This window comes from Erythrolamprus reginae, chromosome 2, assembly GCF_031021105.1.
Source record: "Erythrolamprus reginae isolate rEryReg1 chromosome 2, rEryReg1.hap1, whole genome shotgun sequence".
Taxonomy (NCBI): Eukaryota; Metazoa; Chordata; class Lepidosauria; order Squamata; family Dipsadidae; genus Erythrolamprus; species Erythrolamprus reginae.
In genome coordinates this window covers 281323663-281346960 of record NC_091951.1, presented here as the reverse complement: position 1 = coordinate 281346960, position 23298 = coordinate 281323663, and the positions used below count along the sequence as shown (strand labels likewise).

The 23298-nt window shown below is 40.6% G+C and overlaps 1 protein-coding gene across 1 annotated transcript; it reads left to right on the top strand.

Moving 5' to 3' along the window:
- Positions 1 to 261: 261 nt before the first annotated feature.
- LOC139162428 (fructose-1,6-bisphosphatase 1-like) lies at positions 262 to 22959 on the top strand. The gene is made up of 7 exons (XM_070742784.1): positions 262 to 587; positions 8258 to 8420; positions 9082 to 9174; positions 13012 to 13155; positions 15037 to 15174; positions 17133 to 17252; positions 22626 to 22959. Exons 1-7 carry the CDS (start codon positions 418 to 420, stop codon positions 22815 to 22817), a joined length of 1020 nt encoding a protein of 339 aa, XP_070598885.1. The 5' UTR covers positions 262 to 417; the 3' UTR covers positions 22818 to 22959.
- Positions 22960 to 23298: the final 339 nt, after the last annotated feature.

The window sequence follows — 23298 nt, the reverse complement described above, 5'->3', positions numbered from 1 at the left end:
TTAACTGCAAACTTCGTAATCGGTGGTGCGCCCTCTCTCTCCTTCCCTCACTTTCTTAGGTGGTCCCGTTCCGCTCGAACCGTTTTCCCGCGTCTTTCCTCGGGCCGGATAGTCCCGAAGATAATAATAATTAAAAAAAGCCCCACAGCGAATATTGCGCGAAAGCCACGAAACCCCCACGCCCTCCCAGCTCGGAATGGGGCTCCTCCACCCCTTTCTCAGGATTGGGCGGCCGGAGGGAGGAGACGGCGCTTCTCTCCCCCCACTTTGCGGAGTTGCTAGTTCCGCGTAGTAAAAGGGGGTGGACCCGGTCCGGCCTCCGCCGTTGCCAACCGTGCCCTCACAAAAGGACTCGGAACGGCCACCCGCTCCCTCCTTTCCTTCCTCCTCCTCTCACACCGCAGCCGCTTTGCCACCATGACAGACCGGTCCACCTTCGACACCAATGTGACCACCGTGACCCGCTTCGTGATGGAGGGCGGCAGGAAAGCGCAGGGCACCGGGGAGCTCACGCAGCTGCTCAACTCGCTCTGCACGGCCGTCAAAGCCATCTCCACCGCCGTGCGCAAGGCGGGCATTGCCAACCTGTAAGTTTGCCCGACGGGTCCTTGGCTGGCTGGCAAAACTCAACCGGCACGGCCCCCGGGCGATGAAACAACTCCCCCTTCCCTTCAATTTTCTCCCGGGTTTCTCTCGAGACTCAGGGTGCTGCTTGGATGAGGATGACGTGTCTGTGTGTGTCTTTCTTTCGGCATTGCTGCAGGCTCGAAAGTGGGGGAGCTTCGAAAAGGGGGTTGTAGGTTTCTGAGGAAATGCAGCTGGGATGGTCTTCTCCCCCCCCCTCCCCCAGACACACACTCAGGACAGGGCAGGGTTGTTGTTTTTTTTTACTACCTGACTGTCAGGTGTTGGAAGGAGCCTGGAGTTTTCTATAGAGTTCAGGGGTCTCCAATCTTGGCAACTTTAAGACTTGTGGACTTCAATTCCCATAATTCCTCAGCCAGCAAAGCTATAGCATATACTGTACTATAGTATACTGCTAAAAAAAATTAAAGGGAACACTCAAAGAACACATGGTAGATCTGAATGAATGAAATATTCTCACGGAATACTTTGTTCTGTACAAAGTTGAATGTGCACAACAACACAGTATTGCTTCCTAAGTGGACAGTTTGACTTCACAGAAGTTTGATTTACTTGGAGTTATATTGTGTTGTTTAAGTGTTCCCTTTATTTTTTTTTGAGCAGTGTATATACATATATATGACATAAAGATGGATAGATTTATATGAGATTTTATAAGATAGAGAAAATTGTAATAGGTTGGAGTTTCATGAGGTTTTTTTTAATTGATTAATTCAATTTGTATGCTGCCTATCTCCTAGGGCAGTGGTTCTCAACCTTTCTAATGCTGTGACCCCTTAATACAGTTCCTTATGTTGTGGTGACCCCCAACCATAAGTCTCTAGTGCTAATTCTCCCAACAGAGCTTTAATCTGATGAATCTCTGGGAGTTGAAGTCCGCAAGTCTTAAAGTTGCCAGGTTTGGAGGCCCCTGTGCCAGATTACTCAGAAGGTAGATGCGAGAGACCGGATGTTGTCCCTACTTATTTCTCTGCCTGGAAAAATGACAGGGCATCTGAGCTGTTAACCTTTTTTTTTCTTGGTTGCTCGATTTCATCCTGCGTGCTCTTACAGAATGGAGTGCGTGGAGCCCCCAAAACAGCTACTTTAATCGCCTCGTGTTCACCTTCCTTTTGCTCCGTGTGTCCCATCATTTCTGATCTTTCTCTTCTGGAGAAAGTCGTGCTGGTGGTGGCCCCTTCCATGGTCCACCTACATTATTCCCTTGGACAACCAGGTATCCGGGACCGCCTTCTGCCGCACGAATCCCAGCGACCAGTTAGGTCCCACAGAGTTGGCCTTCTCCGGGTCCCGTCAACTAAACAATGTTGTTTGGCGGGACCCAGGTGAAGAGCCTTCTCTGTGGCGGCCCCGACCCTTTGGAACCAACTCCCCCCCAGGTATCAGAGTTGCCCCCACCCTCCTAGCCTTTCGTAAGCTCCTTAAAACCCACCTCTGCCGTCATGCATGGGGGAATTGATACTTTCCCTCCCCCTAGGCTTATAAAATGTATGCATGGTATGCTAGTATGTATGATTGGTTTCTAAATTGGGGTTTTAAATTAACTTAAATATTAGATTTGTTTACATTGTATTATTATTGCTGTGAGCCGCCCCGAGTCTGCGGAGAGGGGCGGCATACAAATCTAATAAATAAATAAATAAATAAATAAACAAACAAACAAACAAACAAACAAACAAACAAACAAACAAGCCCAGTCAAGCCCTGTCACTGTTCATCCAACATGTTTGAGGAGGACCTTGACATCTAATGGGTTGTGGGCTGTACACGATGTGTCTGCAGGTGGCTGGTAAAGCCTATACAGGCATGAAATGTCTTGCCACATGTTGCGTGGGCACCATTGTCACAGCATTTGCATTTGCAGCTCTGACTTTTTGGAGTGCTTGCTTCTCTTCTGCTGTGAATCTTCTTCTGGCTTCAGATGTTTGGCAGCCTTGATGGATCAGCATGCGCCATGTTGGTTGATATTGTGCCAGGGTGAAGCCACCTCGAAAGGGAGAAGTGACTAAACTGGAAAGCTCTCTTGCAGAGGGCTCAAAAGGAGACTGCTTTTATTTTATTTTATTTTTGGGAAATAGGATATGCAAGCACTCTTGCAGCCATCATTGGCGTGGTCCTTCCTGCACACACTTTGTGGTATGCAATATTGTGGATGATTTAATCCTGCCTCAGCTTGATGTGCGAATTTAGCAGCTATGATTTGTAAATGGGAGCTAGCTGTTACATATGTAAGGGGGAAGTCATGATTTATTCAACAAGTTATTAAATAACTATGCCTTGGTATGATATATGAATTTTTCAGAAAACAGCTTTCTTTCTTTCGGAGTTTCAGAGGGAATCTTGCCAATAATAATAATAATAATAATAATAATAATAATAATAATAATAATAATCATCTAATAAATTATTATTTATTAGATTTGTATGCCGCCCATCTCTGTTGACTTAATTGCTCAACCTGCTTCTGTCTCTGGGCTAAACTTGATGGGTTTCGTGGCCACAACATTCAGCTATATAAATCTTGTCCCCCATGGCCACTGCCAAGAGAGAGCAAGGCCAATTACATGGCTTGTTTTCCTTCCTAGGATGCGCCTGTCTTCCTGCATGATTTTCAGAGAGGAGTGTCTGTATGGGATCCATTATTACTTGTCCCCCCTCATTTGCCATCATGTTTTGGCTGACCAAGAGTTGGAGAATATAGGCATGTAAGGGGTTGCTACCAGTACAGTATTGAACGGTGCACTGGTAATGCATGATACACTGCATGCACAACTTCGGTTCTCTTGCATGCATGCGCATCCCAGCATGCACAAAAGCAAAATCTCACCAGGGGATACGCACATGTTGATATTTCGGCTATTTTTTTTTGCTTCTGTGCATGCGTAGAAGCAAGAAAATAGCCGAAATCATGCGTGTGCTTGCATGTGAGATTTCAGCGCATTTTTTTTTCTTCCAGTGGATGTGCAGAAGTAAAAACATGCTGAGGCACAAACATGCATGCAAGAGAATCAAAACTGCAGGCGCAGCACACCAGTAGTGGCACTAATGGCAATTCACCCCATATAGTATCCCAAAATATGATTCTAGAATCTGATTCTAGAGTCCAATGTCCCAACACCCTGTCCTAAAGTTCCACTCCTGAGATTCTGTAGGTAACCAGGATCCATCAAAACGAAAACTAGTGCAACCTAACTGAATGACTGTTCAGAGTTTGGAAGTCCATTCTTCAGCTGGACTTTTCTGACATCTCGACTAGAATTTATATGTTGCTCTCTATTTGGCTGTAATTTACTTTTTAGCATTGGACTCCAACCTTTCTTCTTTTATTTTGCCCAAACTCTGTAGTTTATTTTGCCAAAACTCTGTAGTTCGTCAATCTGATTTTTGTACTTATTAACTTTCCTGGAATATCAGCTTACCTACTTTGCCTTCCTGTAATTTGAAGATGTTGTGCTGGGAATGATAAGCATTGTAGTACAAGATCTAAGCTGACTACAGGCAGCCCTTTCGCATCTAATTACTCAGTCTGTATTTTCATTGAAGAGGCTGGAAGAGGATTGGATTTCCTACTTATTTTTATAACTGTGACTAGGCCTTTTGGGTACAAAAATCAAACTGTTAAAAGCGATTTCCTGTTAATGAATCTGTACTCAATGTTAGAGATATATGGCATTAGAAAATCAGTTTCTTATATATTTAACTTGTATCATTTATTCATGTACTTCAACACAGTAAGTCCTATTCATTTAAATTAGGCTGCTTACCAGGTAAATAAATGTACAATTGCAGTTTTGGTCTTGTTCTACTCTCCTTTTAGTCTAAAATCATTTAGTAATTACAAAAATAAGTTCAGTTTGGTAGAAATTGTGTAATATTACATAGAAACATAGAAGACTGATGGCAGAAAAAGACCTCATGATCCAGCTAGTCTGCCCTTATACTCTTTCCTGTTTTTTTATCTTAGGATGGATATATGTTTATCCCAGTCATGTTTAAATTCAGTTACTGTGGATTTACCAACCACGTCTGCTGGAAGTTTGTTCCAAGGATCTACTACTCTTTCAGTAAAATAATATTTTCTCATGTTGCTTTTGATCTTTCCCCCAACTAACTTCAGATTGTGCCCCCTTGTTCTTGTGTTCACTTTCCTATTAAAAACACTTCCCTCCTGGACCTTATTTAACCCTTTAATATATTTAAATGTTTCGATCATGTCCCCCCTTTTCCTTCTGTCCTCCAGACTATACAGATTGAGTTCATTAAGTCTTTCCTGATACGTTTTATGCTTAAGACCTTCCACCATTCTTGTAGCCTGTCTGCATCAGAACATTAGTGAGGGGAAAGCACTCAGCTTAGAAGGTTTTGATCAGTAGAAGGTTGAAGGTAGAACCCTGAACCACCCAATTTTCTTTTTTAAAATAAAAGGTTTTTTTAATTTTCAATTTCATATTCATACAAATATCAATGCATATACCTTGCATACATCTCAAAGACACACATAATTGCATAGTTACATATTTCTTAAGTAATATTTTTTTTATATTTATAGCAATACCCCTATCTTATTAATCAGTTATCAGTCTGCATGCATTTTCCTCTTTCTCACTTCCCACCTACCCTCACCATCCCTCCTATCTACCTTCCTTCTCCTCTCTCCACCCTTCCTTCTTTCTTTTCTCCACACTCCTACTATCTTCTCAGAAACTACTTCCTCCTTCTGTTTCTTAACCTTCCCTTGAATGATTTCAATTTACTTAAATTTTTATATTGAACAGGCTGATAATTGGATCACTAACAAAGTTACGTTTATCATGGTGACCCCTTTCTTCCCATATATTATCTATAAAAGTGTGCATTGTCATTTAATCTTTTAATCATTGGTATACACATTAAACTTTCTTTGGGGGAAAAGATAAGCTCAATAACAGTAACTTTGAAGTGTGTAAACACCCTGCAATTGTGCCCATTGTCATGGAGCAAGTTATGATGAAAGTGCAGCCATTTAATGCCACCTCCCACAGGAAATGTGGGAAGTGGATTGATGTGCACATCTATGTGGACATACTTTGTATTTCTTAATGAAGAACTTTGCTTATGTTTGCCCTTCGTTCACTGCAATCAGCAAATAAGCAAAGTTGAGCCAGCAGATAATAATTGGCTACTGGGTGATCCTCTTGTATTTGGGGTAAAGTTAATATCTGATTCAGATAACATCTTGGTAGATTTTCTTACTATGAGCTCTTGCAGAATACTCCCGTATCTGCATGTATATATGGACAGTGGACAGTATGATCTTATTTGGATATGAATACCTATGTCAATTTTAAATATTCTAATCTTAGGTTAGATAACTCAAGTATTTGTAAAGAGCAGCTAAGGCAGAATTTTCTACAAAAGAAAAAATAACAAGGACTTGTTAGCTCATTTGTACAGCAATACTCTGTTGGAGTAAGATTGTATTTGCAGTTCTCAACTTATAACCATTCATTTAGTGACCGTTCAAAGTTACAATAGCACTGAAAAAAAGTGATTTATGATTCGCACAATCATTGTAACATCCTCACAGTCACTCATGCCCTCATCACCTCAAGGCTCGACTACTGTAACACTCTCTACATGGGGCTACCTTTGAAAAGTGTTCGGAAACTTCAGATCGTGCAGAACGCAGCTGCGAGAGCAATCATGGGCTTCCCCAAATATGCCCATGTTACACCAACACTCCGCAGTCTGCATTGGTTGCCAATCAGTTTCCAGTCACAATTCAAAGTGTTGGTTATGACCTATAAAGCCCTTCATGGCATCGGACCAGAATATCTCCGGGTCCGCCTTCTGCCGCACGAATCCCACAGGTTAGGTCCCACAGAGTCGGTCTTCTTCGGGTCCTGTCAACTATACAATGTCGTCTGGCGGGACCCAGGGGAAAAGCTTTCTCTGTGGCGGCCCTGACCCTCTGGAACCAGCTCCCCCCGGAGATCAGAATTGCCCCCACCCTCCTTGCCTTTCGTAAGATCGTCAAACCCCACCTCTGTCGTCAGGTTTGGGGGAACTGAACTACCCTTTTCCCCCTAGGCCTTTACAATTTATGCATGGTATGTTTGTGTGTATGTTTGGTTTTAATAAGGGTTTTTTAATTATTTTAAACATTAGATTTGTTACATGCTGTTTATTACTGTTGTTAGCCGCCCCGAGTCTACGGAGAGGGGCAGCATACAAATCTAATATATAAATAAATAAATCCTCATGGTCAAGTAATAATTTTTTTTTTAAAAAAAAAATGGCAGCACCCACAGACTGGGTTTGTGATGTCATCACAACATCACCAGAAGGCCGCTACAAATTCGAGATAACTGGTCCAAACTGGGAGGAGGCCATCCCTGCATTGAAACCCTGTGGCCTCACATGGAATTTGGCAAAGTGTTTAACATTCCAGTCCAAAAGTTTAGATGACACACTGAATTGCAATTAATGTTAGTGGGAGAGGGACACTTTTGAATTGCCTGTAGTGGAGGGCAGAAAAAAGGGAAGTCTATAAAAGCAATTTCTGTTCAAGATAAACTAGAATCAGTGCCATGTGTGTATGTGCATTACCTGCCCATTTTTTGTTTAGAACCTTGAGAAATAATGTCAAATGTAACCTTAATTCAGGGGAAAGAGAAGAGGGACTAGCTTTAGCTTTACTAGATAAGTGGTCAAAGCAATGGAAACTGCAGTTTAATGTTTCCAAATGTAAAATAATGCACTTGGGGAAAAGGAATCCTCAATCTGAGTATTGCATTGGCAGTTCTGTATTAGCAAATACTTCAGAAGAAAAGGATTTAGGGGTAGTGATTTCTGACAGTCTCAAAATGGGTGAGCAGTGTGGTCGGGCGGTAGGAAAAGCAAGTAGGATGCTTGGCTGCATAGCTAGAGGTATAACAAGCAGGAAGAGGGAGATTGTGATCCCCTTATATAGAGCACTGGTGAGACCACATTTGGAGTACTGTGTCCAGTTCTGGAGACCTCACCTACAAAAAGATATTGACAAAATTGAACGGGTCCAAAGACGGACTACAAGAATGGTGGAAGGTCTTAAGCATAAAACGTATCAGGAAAGACTTAATGAACTCAATCTGTATAGTCTGGAGGACAGAAGGAAAAGGGGGGACATGATCAAAACATTTAAATATGTTAAAGGGTTAAATAAGGTTCAGGAGGGAAGTGTTTTTAATAGGAAAGTGAACACAAGAACAAGGGGACACAATCTGAAGTTAGTTGGGGGAAAGATCAAGAGCAACATGAGAAAATATTATTTTACTGAAAGAGTAGTAGATCCTTGGAACAAACTTCCAGCAGACGTGGTTGGTAAATCCACAGTAACTGAATTTAAACATGCCTGGGATAAACATATATCCATTGTAAGATAAAATACAGGAAATAGTATAAGGGCAGACTAGATGGACCATGAGGTCTTTTTCTGCCGTCAGTCTTCTATGTTTCTTCTATGTTTCTATGACTAAAGCTTTTGAAGATCTATGTGAGATGTTAGAATCATAATTAATTCTCAATTGTCTGTGAGTTTCATTTAACACACACACATAAATATTTTCTGATGATCTTTTTTTCTGCCTTTCAGTTATGGAATGGCTGGTTCTACCAATGTGACAGGGGACCAAGTAAAGAAGTTAGATGCTCTTTCCAATGACATGGTGCTCAACATGCTCAGATCATCGTTCTCCACTTGTGTCATTGTGTCAGAAGAAAACAAAGATGCAGTCATAGTGGAAGAAGACAGAAAGGTCAGTATCTCCGATAAATTCCCAGTGCTTGCTTTCAAAGAAGCCTTGAGCAACAACTAGTTTTTAAAATGGGTAAAGTTTAACCCAACCTGCTGACTTCAAAAGCCAAAGAACAGTACCCTCTGAAGACAAAAAATGGGGGGAAAATAGAATCAATAGGCCATGACCTATTGCCTATTCACTAAGGCCCTTCACTAAGCTTAAGTCACACATTGACTACAAATAACCCTGCCTTTTTTGACCCCCTTTAAGACAATTTTATATAGGGCTTCCTCAGTGTAAATGTTGATCTAGTCTTTTTCTGGATTGTGACTTCTACTTGTTTGGAGAGCTGTGTTAGGATCAGGACTTTTTATTGTTTCTCTTACCCCTGCATGGTAACTTGGAGTGATTTCTTGCAGGAGAGTTTTCTAAATGAATAAGCCTTATCCACTTTGGGCTGCTGGGCTGTGTGTGATTTTTTTAGAGCTGTCTAGAACATTCAACAGCTGGTTTTGTCTCCAGTCTGAAATGTAATGCAAGACCTGAGATGTAGATTGTGATATGACATCTTACAGAACATTCCTTCAGATTTTGGGGCTGAAATTCTTGTTCAGGTGTCTACATTTGGAGCATGCATTTTTGTTCTTTGAAAAGTTATTCAAATTTTTTTTTCTTGCAGGGTAAATATATCGTCTGCATTGATCCACTTGATGGCTCTTCTAATATTGATTGCCTTGTTTCTATTGGAACCATTTTTGCTATCTATAGAAAGGTAGGATATATTGAATAGTTCAGGGGTGGTTTCCAGTTACATTTCTCTACCAGTGTGCATCCCACCACACAATTTCACGTCTGTGCATGCTCAAGACAACATTATAAGCCGAAACACAGCTGAGGAGCTTCTCAGCTGTGCTTCAGGCAAAGGATAAAGGTCTGCATTAAAGCGAGGGTGGGTGGGAGGGCTTTTTTCGACCCAGAAAAAATAGCTGAAAATTACATAATCACTGGGCTTCTTCTGGTGTGCAGCACCAGGCTGCACCGGTAGGAACACACCACTGGAATAGTTGCCTAATATCAAAGAGGAGGAGGACCACTTTTATATTAGACTATTTTGTGACCAAATCTCTGACTGTGTTCCTGTTAAAGCTTCTCAAATTCACAAGTAACAATGATAGGTTTTAACTTGGGGCCACAAATATTGTGACAGGGTTTACCCCAGTGATGGTGAAGCTATGGCACGGGTGCCACAGGTGGCACGTGAAGCCATATCTGCTGGCACGTGAGCCGTTGCCCTAGCTCAGCTCCAATGGGCATGTGTGTGCCAGTCAGCTGATTTTTGGCTCGCACAGAGGCTCTGGGAGGGCGTTTTTGGCTTCCAGAGAGCCTCCAGAGGGATGTGTTTTTACCCTCTCCTGGCTCCAGGGAAGCTTTGGAGCCTGAAACACAAGCCTATTGGACCCATCAGAAGTTGGGAAACAGGCCATTTCTGGCCTCCAGAAGGCCTGCGGGGGGCGAGGGAAGCTGTTTTCGCCCTCCCCAGGCATTGAATTATGGCTGTGGGCACTCACGCATGTGTGATACCACACACAGATGCTCTTTCGGCACCCAAGGGAAAAAAGGTTCGCCATCGCTGGTTTACACTTTGTTTAATCACATTTTATTAATTAAACAACAGCTGATTGGATTCACCCATTGTACTTAATCAAAACCAAACAAACCATATTATCATTTAGCTCAATATATAAATCCAGAGCTGAAGCCCAAAGATTTTGACCATCTAATGAGGAGGGAGAATTCATTGGAAAAGACCCTGGTGTTGGGAAAGATTGAAGGCAGAAGGAGAATGGAACGGTAGAGGATAAGATGATTAGATAGAGTCTTTAGTGCAATGAACATGAATTTGGGCAAACCCTGGGAGACAGTGGAGGACAGAGGGGCCTCATGTGCTATGGTCCATGGGGGTCACGAAGAGTTGGACGTGAATTAATGACTGCAGAACAACAATATGAATCCAGAGAATGTTTAGAATAGAATAGAATAGAATAGAATTCTTTTTTGCCCAAGTGTGATTGGATACACAAGGAATTTGTCTTTGGTGCATATGCTCTCAGTGTACATAAAAGAAAAGAGACATTTGTCAAGAATCATGTGCAAAAATATATAGATGTCAGAAAGAGGAATTGGATGGTAAATTCAGCAAGTCATCTGGGAATAATGTGAGGAAGAATATACTGTATTTAAATTGTATAATTTTATAATTGAATTATTTTTTTAAAAAAAACCCACATCCAAGATAAAAAAATTAAATCAAGAGTTGATGAAGATGTAGGGGTGTGTATGTGAGTGTGTGTGTATCCGTGTGCATATCCATTCATGTCCCAGGTCAGCAGTTTAGATTGCTGGAGGGCGTACAGGTTTCACAGCAGGTGAGAGGGAGCCATGTATAGCTGGATATTCCAGAAGTATGGATAATAACTTTTCATCTCCAATCCAAAGTTAAGAGCCTGTGTTTGCTCATTCCGGCACTTCACAGTTTCACCATTGCTACTATAGTTTTAAAAATTCATATCTGATAGCTGGGTTGACTTACCATGGTGTGTAAACCACAGTGCCTGTGTTACAAAAAAAATGTTAATTGAAAATTGAACTATGTCAGTTATGCTTTTGTGTAGTAAATAAATTCCACCTGTGTTTGAGCAGAAACAATTTTTCATTAGTCATTGTGATTTGCAGCTATTTGTTTTCATGAGTCAGGCGTGTAGGATGTAATGGTGCAGGCAGCCTTTTCAGAAGGGGGAAGTGATCTTGCCCGTTGGAAGCAAAGTCACAGTGTAAACTTCCAAGCTGCTAGACCAGTAGGTTTGGTTAATTCCTGTAGGCATCTGGTATACACTTTTAATAAATATATTAAGAGTGCATGCCATTTGATAGGCAGGTGACCTGATTGAAGGAACTTGAAATTCTAGATGAGCATGTATTTAAATATATACTGTACATAGATAGTCTTTAAATGCAACACTTTGCTATTGTTTTAATTATTCATTATCTTGAAGATTATACACAAGGATTAAATATATTGCAAATAGAAAGACCAGGGTCAAAATAAGGAGGGAGAAAACCTTGGGTTGAAAACACAGCTCCCCCCCCCTCCCATCTACTAGTGGAGTGAAAGGCAGGGAAACTGATTAGGGTTTTTTTTTCCCCATATGGGGATGGAATGTTTATTTTCTTCTTCTGTTTTACTTTATATTTAAAAATAAATTGCAAAATTTATTTGCCCAATTACAGGAATTAAGAAATTGTGGGGTGGGAATTAAGATGGGGAGGAACACTAATGCTGACACTGAAGAATTGTACACATTCTGTAGTGAGTGAGTAGAATATGATGTTATTGGGAAAACTGATTCCATCCAGCTTTGGGTGTAAAGAAGAAGGCAATTGCTTGATATCCTTGATCTTAAAACCATTATTTTCATTTATGGATAATAATTGTCAGACATCCATAAACTGTAATAATTCCTAGCAGCTCCAACAATGTGGCCATTAGAATGCTGGAAGATGTGGTTCAATAACACCAGAAGGAAGAAGAAAATCATAGTACAGTGGTACCTCTACGTATGAATTTAATTCATTCCGTGACCAGGTTCTTAAGTAGAAAGGTTTGTAAGAAGAAGTAATTTTTCCCATAGGAATCAATGTAAAAGCAAATAATGTGAGCGATTGGGGAAACCACAGGGAGGGTGGAGGGTTTCCTCCCAGGAGACTCCTCGAGAGGCCTCACGGAGGCTTCTCCCCGCCTTTTCTGGCCCTGTTTCCTCCCAGGAGATTCCTAGAGAGGCCCCAGGGAGGCTTCTCCCTGCCTTTTTCGGTTACAGTTTTGGAGGCTTGGGTTTGTAAGTGGAAGAAGGTTCTTGAGAAGAGGCAAAAATATCTTGAACACCCGGTTCTTAACTTGAAAAGTTGGTAAGTAGAGGCGTTCTTAGGTAGAGGTACCACTGTATTATGAAGGGTGGTGTGGTGGATGCTAGCCTTGTTGGATGGAAAGCTGGCAGGTTCAAGATCTGAGGACCATGCAATGGGGTGAACTCCCATCCTGCTAACTTAGCTGCTCAAAAGCATGCAATTGTGAGTAGATAGATAGGTACCACTTCAGTGGGAAGGTAACAGCGGCTCTGTGATGTGATGCTGGCCACATGACTGTGGAAATGTCTTTGGACAGTGCTGGTTCAATGACCTTGAAACAGAGATGAGCACTGCCCCCTGTGATTAGCAATGACTAGTGGAGTAAAATCTGCAAGGATTTTACATACTGTAGTATTATGGCCAGAGGAAATATGAACAGCATAAGAATTAAGTCAATAGTTGAGAACCATCTGAGAATGTTGCTAAAACTGAAGGAATTATATTTACCAACAATCAAGATATTGGTTGGCAAAACGATAGTTTTTGTGAATATCATAGCATATTTCAGATTATTTGCTGTCCTGAGAAGAAAATACTGCCATCAGTGAACTGGAAGAATCACCGTTTAGCAGTGAAACGTTTCTCATCAGTTGCATAAGATTATTGAAATTTCCAGGTTCTAAACTTATTTTGTTTACTGTGCAAGATTTCTCCTGGTCCTCCCTGCGAAAAGGATGCTCTACAGCCTGGTCGCAATCTGGTGGCAGCTGGTTATGCCCTCTATGGAAGTGCTACCATGCTTGTCTTGGCTCTGGAAAGTGGTGGTGTCAACTGTTTTATGCTCGATCCGGTAAGGGGCATCCTGGGAATCCTAAGATTGATTATTATTTGTTTGCAGTCTTGCAATCTTGCGTTTTCAGCCTCAGTTTTTAATTTGCAAAATGAATCCATCAACCATCAATAAGATAAATGCTACACTGGAGTTTACATGTTATGCCTGATATACATAGCCCTTGTTTAACAGGTAGTCGTCATACAACTGTTCGAAGTTATTATGGCCATAAAAATGAGTGTTTTACATAATTTTACTATAGGGTCATTCTTTGTTAAATGGACCAGGTGTCCACTTGACTGATTTTTGCAGCCTTATATGAAAAGAAATCATCACAAAAACAGCATATATGATAGAAAAAAATGTGCTGTTTCTAATGAAATAAAAATGAAAAATGATTGAAGGTGAGAAAACAGAGCTCTGTTTCATCACCTTCAATTACCTTCATTAGAAAGAGCAAGTTTTTTTCTATCACTCTCTGTTTTCTCACCTTCAATCATCTTCATTTTTATTTCATGAGAAAGAGGGTGTTTTTTCTATCATATATGTTGTTTTTGTGATGGTTTCTTTTCAAATAAGGCTTCAATTTCACCTGGTCTACTTGACAAAGAACGATCCTATAACAATGCAGTGTTCAGTAATTTAAGCAAGATGAAACTGCATAAAAATCCTACATGATCACTGTGAAAGTGATTTTTGTGACAGAAATTAATAACTTAATAGATTGCAGAACATACCGTAGAAGGAAGCCTACTTCACGTTGTCTTTAGATATTGGCTGTTTCCAGCAAAATGATTTTTGAGGGTTCTCTTTGGTTCTTTCAGATGATATTTTTCATATCTGGCATGCAAAGATCCCTGATCCTTTTTACTATTTCAAGACAGAGGTGGGTTTCAGCAGGTTTTGACCAGTTCTGGAGAACTGGTAGTGGAAATTTTGAATAGTTCATAGAATAAAAAGATAAATAGATAAATACCACCTCCATCTATTCTCTGCCTTCTGAGTCCCAGCTGATCAGGAGGAAATGGGGATTTTGCAGTAACCTTGCCCTGGAGTGGGAAGGGGATGGAGAGTTTGCAATATCCTTCTATCTATATATAGGGTGAAGCTCCTTCCAAATAGGACTGCCTTCTGATTATCTCAAAAGTATGTTAACACATGTTCTTGTACGCTTTCAGATACACCTTGATGTCTTAAAGAGTAAGTGGCATGCTTGTGTGTGTGTGTTTGAGGTACCGTATACATCCTAGAGGATTTTCATAAAGGATATTTTTTGCATGTCCCTGCCTAGTTCATGTCATGCAATTTACATTAGAATGGCTTCCTAGAATGTAAAAGAGTGTTGAATTTGATCTCACTGGTTCATATCTAAGACACTGGAGTTAGATACCTTGCATTTATAGAATTTCTCATAGCCCATTATGCATCCTTTTGAATAGCTGCACCTAACCTGCATTTTCATTTTATTTCTGTTGACTTCTAATGTATATATTGGTTTTTTTTTAAATAATTGTGTAATTATAACCATCACTTGGGGATGAACTATTTTCAAACTTTTTATGATTTATTATTGTATGATATAGAAAAGTATTTTGTAGAATTATTCTAGTTACCAATGGTGTTTATGTTTGTGTGTGTGTGTATGTGTGTAAAATTAGTAGTTTGTTTTTAGACATGTACACAGTATATAGTTTTATTTAAGTAATTTTTAAATAAAATTTGAAAGATAATGATATAGCTTTTGACAAGTTATAATACATAGGTGCTTGCAATAAGTTATCTGGCAATAGTTTATCTTGTAGTACTTTACAAAAGAATTTTTAAAAATATATATATATTCAATTCAAGATGAAATATTAGATGCTATTAAATGGTATTGCTTTCTGTTTTATTTGCTAGGCAATTGGTGAATTCATTTTGGTCAATAGGGATGTAAAAATAAAGAAAAAGGGAAATATCTACAGTCTAAATGAGGGATATTCATTGTACTTTGATCCTGCAGTCAAGGAATATCTTCAGAACAAGAAATTTCCCCAAGTAGGTATACAGTATATATATATATATATATGAGTCAAAATTATATACTGAGTATTGTAAGTGAATATATTTGGGTTCTGTAAAGATTTAATTTGGAAATTCAAATCATCATTTCAAAGGCAGTTTGATCTAAACTCCAAATTAAATCAATTTTTTGTCTGGATACGATTTCAACTGTCGAATAAAATGATTCCTTCTTAATCACCCTAAAGATTGGGCATTCACAGAAACATGTTTTTTCAGACCTGAATTGATTTTCAAAATCGGATTGATTCATCTTCATGATGCTATTGAAAAACTCAAATTGAATTAATTCAGCAGTCCACACTATGTAGAGTCCATGTTTTTTTAAATTAGGTATTGGGTTTAAAAATCCTCCCACAATCGAGAATCTATGCATTAGATCCAGAGAAGCACAGGCATAAGAATATATTATTATTATTATTATAGAATGCGCAGAGCTGGACATGATGACAAGGTGGTTGAATAACCAAGAAGAATCTGAATTTCATAAAATGTGGGATAGGGTCTATACCTGGTTGAACAAAAGAAATTCTCAATGAATTCAAAAATATTTAAATTTACCATTCTGAAATGTGTATAAATAGAGATATGTTATAGAAGTTTTTATTCCTCTGAATTGGTCTAATCAGCAAAGGTTTTTCCTTATTGTATTATGGAGACTTCTATTTTGAGCGGAGCGATTGTAGCTCCTCTTTGTGTTATCTGTTTTGTCTGGTTTCTTTATGTTTGTATGTGATGTGATGTTATTTTTGAAAATAATGAAAAATATTTTTTTTAAAAAAAAAGGAAGCTGTGTTTGGATGCATGGCAGACTAGAGGTGGGCTTCAGCAATGGGTTCTCTGCCTGGTTGCTGGGTGTGCGTAGCCATGGTGGGCATGGCCTAGTCAGCCTCCTGCACCACTGAGGGGATGTTTTCACCTTCCCCAGACTCTGGAGGCTTTCTTTGGGTCTCCGGGAGGGTGAAAATGGCCTCCCCAGTCTCTGGACTTCTGAGAAGCCTGTTTTCCCCTTCCTTGAGCCTCCGTATGGGCCCTGCACTTACCTCGCATCCAAAACAGGCCGCATGGAAGCTCCTGGGAAGGGTGCGTGGGCTGGGGTGAGCGAGGCCAGCCAGAGGTGGGATTTGGAGGTTCTCTGAACCAGCCTTCACATTATCTATGGGTTCTCCTGAATAGTGATGGGCGAACCGAACTCGCACAATTCGGGTCTGTACTGAATTTTGCGGTGTTCGGTATGCTGAACACGAACCTGAATTTTTTTGAAACTTTGGGCAAAGTTCGGGGTTGCGTTCGGCGTTCGGAGCTTTGACGTCACCAGCAGGTTGCTAAGGTCGTCAAGGTGATCAGTTCCTGGATTCCATGGAATCCAGGAAGTGATCACCTTGGCGTCCTTAGCAACCTGCCGGTGACGTCAAAGCTCCACCTCCGGAATCTCTTCGTGGGAGGGATTCCCCAGCTCCTTCAAAGGGAGGTCTTCACGTAAAAATAAACATTGTTATTTTTACGAAAAAGGATGCCGCAGCGGCGCTGCAAGCAAAGGGCGGTCCTTTTTCGTAAAAAAAACAATGTTTATTTTTATGTGAAAGGATGCCGCAGCGGTGCAGCAAGCAAAGGGCAGTCCTTTCACGTAAAAATAAACATTGCTATTTTTACAAAAAAAGATGCTGCAGCGGCGTAAAATTAAAAAACAATGGGATTCCAGGGGCGGAGCTTTGACGTCACGCAGTGTTTGGAGTTCGGGTTCGGTTTGGGTTCGGCCAAATTTTGCGCAAAGTTCATCCGAACTTGCTGAACCCAAACACCGTTGGGTTCGCCCATCACTACTCCTGAACCCAGGCGAACCCGTAGAAGCCCTCTCCTGTGGTAGACACATTGACTGGGGTTATCTGCAAACCAAAGCTTATTCTAATCTGTCATTTCATTTTACTTTCTAGGACGGTAGCTCTCCCTATGGCAGCAGGTATGTGGGTTCCATGGTGGCTGATGTGCATCGTACTTTGGTGTATGGAGGAATCTTTTTATACCCAGCCAATTCAAAGAGCCCTAAGGGAAAGGTAATATTACTAAACACATAAATCTGTACATTTGATTTTCCTGATAGTTTAGAGCAGTACCCATTTTAAAAAATAAACCCAAGTGTCCCTCCTTGTTCAAAAGCATTGCAAAACATAGGAGAAACAATATTGGTTCTGGTTCTGTAATTAGAACCAGAACCAATAATGAATGATCAGTTTTCTCACTTTCACTAAGTTTTGTCTGGTATATTTTCAGACTTTTTCAATGTGCAAAAAGGAGCTCTCTTGGAACACAAAACAATGATTTTGCGCTTTACCAAAATGTAGAGCTTCCTAGAAACTCAACTTTGACAAAATGAAGGTGTGATTAAGCAGGTAGCACATACTGTATGTAGGATGCTGATGCTTAAGGTTACAAAATAAGGTGTTAACCCATTTCTGTGAATTGTACGGGGTATGATATGCAGTTAATTCCTCTATCACCAGGTAGATTTCACTTTCCCTTGCTCATAATGTTTAATATTTTTAGATACGGTTTTTGGAAGCTTTTGAAAATCAAGGCTGTAGTCCAGTGAGGAATTTCTTAGCATGGAAATAGTCCTTGTTTTCAATAGTTCATATAGTGGTTGTTTCAACTTAGAACAGGACCGAAAAAAGTTACTTATGACCATTTTTCACTCTTACGATCATTGTAGCATCCCATGGTCATGTCATCAAAATTCGGATGCTTGGCAACTGACTCATACTTATGACGGTTGCTGTGTCTTTTGCGACCTTCTGATAACCAAGTCAATGAGGGAGCCAGATTACAAAACAGCCAGATTAGTACAAAGGAATTATTACAAAGGAAGCCAGATTAGTAACAAAGAGGTTACTAACCTAACAACAGCAGTGATTCACTTAACAACAATGCCAAGAAAAGTCATAAAATGGGGCAAAATTCACTTAACCAATGTCTCGCTTAACAGCAGAAATTGTGGCCTCACCCATGGTGGGATGTGACTGGGGTAGCTGAGTAGTAAAGGGAGGTTTTTGAATATGACAGGAGAAGGTATCAAAATATATGAAGAAGGGGCAGTCGTAGATTTAATGCTGCCACATTCTGATTTCTCTTTTCATAACATATGTTCATTTGCACATGTTGCAAAAATGGCAGTTATGGTTCTAAAACTCTTGAATAGATGGAAATGATTTGGATTCTTGGGGGGAGACTGCCAATTTAGAAAATTCCTCTACACCAGTGTTTCTGAACCTTGGTGACTTTAAGATGTGTGGACTTCAATTCCCAGAATTCCCCAGTGAGCATTGCATCTTAAAGGGGCAAAGAATGTATAAATATATCTATATAAACAACCACTGCATTTAGAAAGCTGGCACAGAATGGATTGAACTTTACCTGAACCGTTAAGTTGCTGGACACAGTCACATTAAAAAATGGCACAGATTTTGAAAGTATCAGGGAAAGGTCACCTCAGTCAGACATGAATAACATCAAAAGTAATTAAACTGTGTTTGTGACATCCCTGCTTTGTTAGCTGGAATTCTTTTAAGGAAGTAAAATATGTTCCTCTTTGCTAAAAAGTTGCTACATTTTTAATGTTTTTTAAAAAAAACCAGAACCCGTTTCTTCTTATTGAGACTTTCAAATGCCATTTGAGCATAATATCAATCTTTGGAAATTGAGAAGCAATCAACAATCTCTTAGCCAATCCTTTCCCAACGCTAACTGAACTGGGGAAGTGTCCATATTTATTCAAGAGAGAACTTTAATCTCTGAGAATTCTGAAATGTTGTTTGCTTTGGCTTATAGATAAGAGATGGTTACTCATTGGTCCACCCACCATGTCACAATAAGACTTTAGTGCCTATTAACCACGGGGTTTCCCCTTTTGTACACACTTTTAGTTCTGTCTTTTTAAATAAGTAGAAATAGCAATAGCATTTAGACTTATATACCGCTCCATAGTGCTTTTACAGCCCTCTCTAAGCAGGTTACAGAATTAGCATATTGCCCCAAACAACCTGGGTCCTCATTTTACCCACCTCATAAGGATGGAAGGCTAAATCAACCTTGAGCTGGTGGTGAGATTTGACCTGCTGAACTACAGCTAACAGTTAGCTGAAGTAGCTTTCAGTGCTGCACTCTAACCACTGTGCCACCCCGGCTCTCTAGATACATGGAAACTCTCTCTGCAGGATCCAATCTGGGTCAGTTCCCGGGATCAGAAGTGTTGCATTCTGAGATTTTGCACTCATGATCCTATCTTGGGAACTTCTCTCTAGCATTAGAGAAGTTAGAGAGAAGTTTCCTGAAAATGGATTCCAGTTCGTCTTCCTCTCCAGCTCGAGCCTGAAAGCTTGGAAGACAAACCTTCTGGTCCTGGTGACTGATCTAGATTGGATGCTACTGATCCAGATTGGATCCTACAACATTATCCTGAGACTCATATATTCACCTTCATTTGTGAAACTCTCCTTTCTCGTTATGAACAGAGGTGGGCTTTGAGATAATGTCTGGGTTCAAAGAGTACCCACACCCATAATTCAATGCCTGGGGAGCGCAAAAACAGCTTCTCCCTCCCCTGGAGGCCAGAAATGGCCTGTTTCCCAACTTCTTGTGGGCCCAGTAGGCTCATGTTTTGCCCTCCCCAAGCTCCAAAGGCTTCCCAGGAGCAGGGGAGGGTAAAAATGCCCTCCACCACCCCCTGGAGGCTCTCTGGACGCCAAAAATGCCCTCCCAGAGCTTCTGTATGAGACAAAAATCAGCTGACTGGCACACACATGCATGTTGGAGTTGAGCTAGGGCAACAGCTCGCATGCCAGCAGATAGGCCCTGCGTGTCACCTGTGGCACCCGTGCCATAGGTTCGCCATCATTTGTCTATTCCATCCAATACTGTTTTACTAGGAGTTGAAATCCACACGTCTTAAACTTGCCAAAATTGAGAAACGCTCTTCTATAAAAACAAAGATTGCAACTAGGAAGCTGGCAATACAGTAGGATGGAACCAGCATTTTCTGAACAGTTAACATGTTTGACATATTCATACTATTTAGAAATGGCATACTCTAGTTCTTATATTACTGGATGTAGTAGACCAGTTTTCCCCGCTGCCTTATAGATTGGTTAATTGACATAGCATCACACGTTATACGAAGCCATTGTTGGATCAGCGTTTGGGATTCCTGCCATGTATGAACTCGGTCAGCCATCATCAAAAAGTGAAAGGATTTTAATCATGCTGGTTGGAATGATATCCAGTCACATGAGAAAGAGAGCAGACGGGGGGATATTAGATTAACCAAACCGCTGGATTTCTGTCCTGAACTGAAATTAATCACTGAACTATAATAGCTTTTTTTTAAAGTGTGCGAATGTGTGTACAGTGTTCCCTCGATTTTCGTGGGTTCGAACTTCGCGAATAGCCCATACCATGGTTTTTCAAAAAATATTAATTAAAAAATACTTTGCGTTTTTCCCCTATACCACGGTTTTTCCCACCCAATGACATCATATGTCATCACCAAACTAATAATTTTTGTAAATAAATAACAAAAAAAATAATTATTGTTAATAAATAATTATGTTTATAAATATCAGGATCACTAAGTGTCTTATTCCATGGTGAGTACCAGTAATAATGGTGAGTAAATGGTTGTTAAGGGAATGGGAAATTGCAATTTAGTGGTTTAAAGTGTTAAGGGAAGGCTTGTGATACTGTCCATAGCCAAAAATGGTGTATTTACTTCCGCATCTCTACTTTGCAGAAATTTGACTTTCGCGGGCGGTCTCGGAACGCATCCCCCGCGGAAATCGAGGGAACACTGTACATTCATACACATGCACAGTATGAAAATTAGTCCAAACTTTTAAGTTGTAGTCCCAAATATGCTATTTAGAGTGGAGTCTGCTTCTCAGTCTGCTTCTGGGTGTATTGGTAAATCACAGATTAAATATGAGTCAACAGTGTGAAGCAGCTGCAAAAAAGGCAAACACAATCATGGGATGTATCAAGAGGAGCATAGAATCTCGCTCACATGAAGTAATTATTCCTCTCTATAGTACTTTGGTACGACCACACTTGGAATACTGTGTTTAGTTCTGGGGGGCCCAATTTAAAAATGACATTGATAAACTAGAGCAAAGGAGAGTTACAAGGATGGTGAGTGGTCTGGAAACCATGTCCTATGAGGAACGGTTAAAGGATCTAGGGATGTTTAGTCTGCAAAGGTGAAGACTGAGAGGAGACTTGATAGCTCTCTACAAATATCTGAAGGGCTGTCACAGAGCAGAGGGTTCAGCATTGTTCTCATTAGCACATGGAAGGTTTAGAAACAATGGAATGAAACTGCAAGGGAGTAGATTTAGATTAGATATCAGGAAAAAACTTTCTAATGGTAAGGGAGATAAAACCGGTGGAACAGTTTGCCACAGAAAGTGGTGAGCTCGCCTTCACTGGAGGTCTTCAAACAGAGACTGGACAGTCATCTTTCTGGGATGGTTTAGTGAATCCTGCATTGAGCAGAGGGTTGGACTCGATGACCCTGGAGGTCCCTTCCAACTGTATGATTCTATGATTCAGTAAACTCAGACAGGTGAGTCCTGTAATAATTTATTATTTATTTATTTATTATTTAGATTTGTATGCCGCCCCTCTCCGCAGACTCGGGGCGGCTCACAACAAAATAAAACAATTCATGACAAATCTAAATTATAGGTTAAAATATTTTTTAAAAAACCCATTTACTAAGCAAATATACATACAAACATACCATGCATAAACTGTATATGCCCGGGGGAGATGTCTCAGTTCCCCCATGCTTGATGACAAAGGTGGGTTTTAAGGAGCTTACGAAAGGCAAGGAGAGTAGGAGCAGTTCTAATCTCTGGGGGGAGTTGGTTCCAGAGAGTCGGGGCCGCCACAGAGAAGGCTCTTCCCCCGGGGCCCACCAACCGACATTGTTTAGTTGACAGGATCCGGAGAAGGCCCACTCTGTGGGACCTAATCGGTCGCTGGGATTTGTGCGGCAGAAGGCGGTCTCGGAGATATTCTGGTTCAATGCCATGAAGGGCTTTAAAGATCATAACCAACACTTTGAATTGTGACCGGAAATTGATCGGCAACCAATGCAGACTGCGGAGTGTTGGTGAAACATGGGCATACCTAGGTAAGCCCATGACTGCTCTTGCAGCTGCATTCTGCACGATCTGAAGTTTCCGAACACTTTTCAAAGGTAGCCCCATGTAGAAAGCATTACAGTAGTCGAACCTCGAGGTGATGAGGGCATGAGTTACACACAGAGTACACACAGAGCAGGATATCCCCATAGAACTGGTTAATGCTTATTTGCTGTGTAAACAAGAATGCTGACAGCAGACCTCTGCCTTTATTTTTCACATCTCCAACTGCAGTTGAGATTGCTGTATGAGTGCAACCCCATGGCTTTCATCATTGAAAAAGCTGGAGGGATGGCAACCACAGGCCAGAAGCCGGTCTTGGACATTATGCCTGAAAACATTCACGAGCGTGTGCCAGTTGTGCTGGGCTCTACAGAGGATGTGGAGGAATACTTAGCCTTGGTCAAGAAACATGCGACCAAATGAGGAACAGAAGACTGCCAAGATCCCAAGAGAAACATCCTGCCACTGGACCAAACCCCATATGTGGTGTGCTACAGCTTTGGAATCCCCCAAAAGTTAATGCAATGTGATTTTTCCAAGTGCTATTAAATTTTTTATTTACTAACTTTCCTTGCATAACTAAAATCTTGAATCATGCATCCCAGATTAATGCATCAGGGCAATACCAATCTCTACTGCCACTCATTTTGAGAATATATGAGCATGATATCCAGCACATTTTCTATACTTCCTACTTCATTATTTATTCATTCATTCATTCATTCAATCATTCATTTATTAGATTTGTATGCCGCCCCTCTCCGAAGACTCGGGGTGGCTAACAACAATGAAAAGACAATGAAAACAAATCTAATATTAAAAATAATCTAAAAAACCCCAATTTAAAGAACCACTTATACATACAAGCATACCATGTATAAATTCTATAAGTCTAGGGGGAAGT